The 873-nt window shown below is 34.3% G+C and overlaps 1 protein-coding gene across 1 annotated transcript; it reads left to right on the forward strand.

Moving 5' to 3' along the window:
* Window positions 1–131: 131 nt before the first annotated feature.
* On the forward strand, window positions 132–720 carry LOC126910131 (uncharacterized). The gene has a single exon (XM_050692517.1). It carries the CDS (start codon window positions 223–225, stop codon window positions 718–720), a length of 498 nt encoding a protein of 165 aa, XP_050548474.1. The 5' UTR covers window positions 132–222.
* Window positions 721–873: the final 153 nt, after the last annotated feature.

Here is an 873-nt window from a genome sequence, read left to right on the forward strand (position 1 = left end):
AGATAACGTAAAAATTGAAATTAAAGATCAGAACGGTGAACTTGTCGATTTCAGAGGTGAAAGTGTAACAGTTCGTGTTCAAAAACGTTATGGGAATACAATATAACGTTAAAAGAAAATGTTTTCTCGACATTGACAACAGTTATGTTTCAAAACTTCCAGGGTTAACAAGAGAAAGCTTGAATACTCTCTTGAACCTTGGTTACACGCTCGCAAAACATTATGGAAGACATTCTGAACATACACGAAAAACCGTACTTCGAAGAAAGTATAACAAAATTTGAGTATCATTCGTATCAACCATTTTCTAGTAATGCGCTGTCGAATAACGATGAAATACGGATTGCGATACAACATCAAGATTTGTATACTCTTCCCAGTGAATCGCTGCTATACATCGAAGGCGAAATAGAGAAAAGTATGGAAATAGGTGAGAGTGTGTCATTTGTAAAATTAATTAACAACGGTATTATGTTTCTGTTTGATGAAATTCGTTACGAATTAAACTCGGTTGAACTTGATAAAGTAAGAAACCCTGGTATAACAACATGTATGAAAGGTTATGCCTCTTTTCAAACGGCAAACCTTTACCGATATCAAAACGCTGGATGGAATGAAAGTGGTGACAGTAAGTCGAAATTTGAAGTTTGTATACCTCTCAAATTAATCATTGGGTTTGCGGAAGATCATCGTAAAATTATAATCAATTCTCGGNTTTGAAGTTTGTATACCTCTCAAATTAATCATTAAGTTTGCGGAAGATCATCGTAAAATTATAATCAATTCTCGGCTAGAACTTATATTGCATAGATCCAGCGTGGATATTAACGCATTAAAATGTGAGCGAGCGAATGGTAAAATAAAAATCGCAAA

Source organism: Daktulosphaira vitifoliae, unplaced genomic scaffold, assembly GCF_025091365.1.
Source record: "Daktulosphaira vitifoliae isolate Bord-2020 unplaced genomic scaffold, ASM2509136v1 Scaffold_4797, whole genome shotgun sequence".
NCBI classification, from domain to species: Eukaryota; Metazoa; Arthropoda; class Insecta; order Hemiptera; family Phylloxeridae; genus Daktulosphaira; species Daktulosphaira vitifoliae.